The sequence below is a fragment of the Pygoscelis adeliae genome, unplaced genomic scaffold (assembly GCF_000699105.1).
Source record: "Pygoscelis adeliae isolate BGI_AS28 unplaced genomic scaffold, ASM69910v1 Scaffold232, whole genome shotgun sequence".
Taxonomy (NCBI): domain Eukaryota; kingdom Metazoa; phylum Chordata; class Aves; order Sphenisciformes; family Spheniscidae; genus Pygoscelis; species Pygoscelis adeliae.
In genome coordinates this window covers 2,952,942-2,954,714 of record NW_008824473.1, presented here as the reverse complement: position 1 = coordinate 2,954,714, position 1,773 = coordinate 2,952,942, and the positions used below count along the sequence as shown (strand labels likewise).

The window sequence follows — 1,773 nt, the reverse complement described above, 5'->3', positions numbered from 1 at the left end:
TTACCACATGGCTTTAGTGGATCAGTAAGTGTAACAAAATGGAAACAAAGGAAAACCAGCTCAGAAATAAGATTGTTGCTGAAATAGCTCTTATTAGCTTTGCAAAATCAGTGATTCAGGGGAAAAAAAACCAACAGTATTTATGAAATGCACTGTGATAATGCCACGTGAGGTTTTGCAAACACCTCACTTTATTGGTACAAAAGAAATATCCAAGTGTTAAGATTGCCCAATACAAAGAAAAAATAATGCAGCCCTTAAAGGCCTCTAGAACCGTGGAGGAAGGCATTTACTTTGTAGAGTTTTTAGCATTTTTACTATGCAAGGCTAAAAGCATTCTTGTGAAGAGAAGGCATTTGCAACACTGGCTGATGTTGTAAAGGAGTGTTTTAAAAATGAATTTAACACAACAGAAGTACAACAAAACAGAACACCCTTCCTGCCCTACATACACAACTACAGCAATGAACTCTACTTAATGTATCAGTCATATCATCATATACCTTATCTGGAGTCATCAGCACAGCAGGCTCACTTTTTATTGCAGACTGATGAATGTTAACAAACATTCCTGATTCCAGCAGACCTGTTGATCTGACACAAAACAGCACACATTTTAATTTTGATTAATTTTAAAATTAATTTTTCTTGTTTCAGGAAACAGAGATAGCTGCTTCTGAGTAGAATTTACATACCTTGCTGTTTCATTGTCTGTCACAAAAGTTGGAGTTGCAGCTAATGGACTACGAAGATCTTTCCGAATGTAGATCTTTTCTGTAGAAGCTGCACAGTTTGAAGATTTTTCTCTTGACACTTCAATAGGTTTCCTCTCACACTGCACAGCTAATAAAACAATATGCAATATTAAGTCACATCCCAAATTACAGACTAAGAAATAATCCTTTTTTTTTGCTCTCTTTATTTAATCTGCAATTTTAATAATGATTCTGAAAGTAACTTAAAAAAAAAAAATCCCATAACCAATAAGCTAACAACTTGGGTAAAAAAACAACACACTGATTTGATTTGTTCTTAATGAAATGACGTAGTAGTCGAAGTCTGAGACCAAACATATAGACACTAAATTTTTCAAGCTACAATTAAGGAGAAATCCCCTTATACCTTGTTTCTAACTGGGATCTTGAAGTGGAGGCTTACAGCTTCTCCTCCCAATTTCACTATCCCACACTCTCGGTTCATTTGTAAAGGACTCATGGCACCCTTTTCCAGGGATTGTGGGTCTGGGTTGAAGCCACATAACTTTATGCACTTAAAGAAGTTTCTCAAGTTAGGACCTTAGACAATACAGAGGGAAAGGGGCATTCACAAAGTTCAGTTCAGACCGTTTAAGATCTGGGCAACATCCTAACCCACAACCACTGACTTCAGAGAAGAAGCAGATTTTTAATTTGAATGGGTCAGTGAAACTAGGTGGAATGAATCTGCGCTTTAGCCTACAGATACATCACTTTGCTTTGGATGGATTAGAGAACATTAAAATGAATCTTACAGTATTATACCCTGGGAAACTCTCTAGCTCTACAGAATAAAGCCAAAAGACACTAGTTTACAGTTTGATTTTAAAAGTTCAAAAGGAGAATTTAATTTCTGGAAAAACAACGTAACAGTAATATAACATTGTTACTGTAAAACCTAATTAATAGAAGGTATTTACAAAGTACAAATCTTTCAAAAATATGCACTAAATTGTTCTTCCACAATTTTAAAGTGGTGCAAGTAAATTTGTGATTGGAGTAAGATCCTGAAAGAGTG

General features: G+C 35.3%; 1 protein-coding gene across 2 annotated transcripts in view; it reads right to left on the bottom strand.

Annotated features, from left to right (window-relative positions):
• NR2C1 (nuclear receptor subfamily 2, group C, member 1) overlaps positions 1 to 1,773 on the bottom strand; it is a 57,172-nt gene that overhangs the window by 20,030 nt on the left and 35,369 nt on the right. For both annotated transcript variants that reach the window (XM_009321314.1, XM_009321315.1), the window contains 2 exons: positions 696 to 843; positions 504 to 594 (listed from right to left, as the gene is read on the bottom strand). In XM_009321314.1, coding sequence (XP_009319589.1) covers positions 504 to 594; positions 696 to 843 — 239 coding nt within the window. The remainder of the gene's footprint in view (positions 1 to 503; positions 595 to 695; positions 844 to 1,773) is intronic.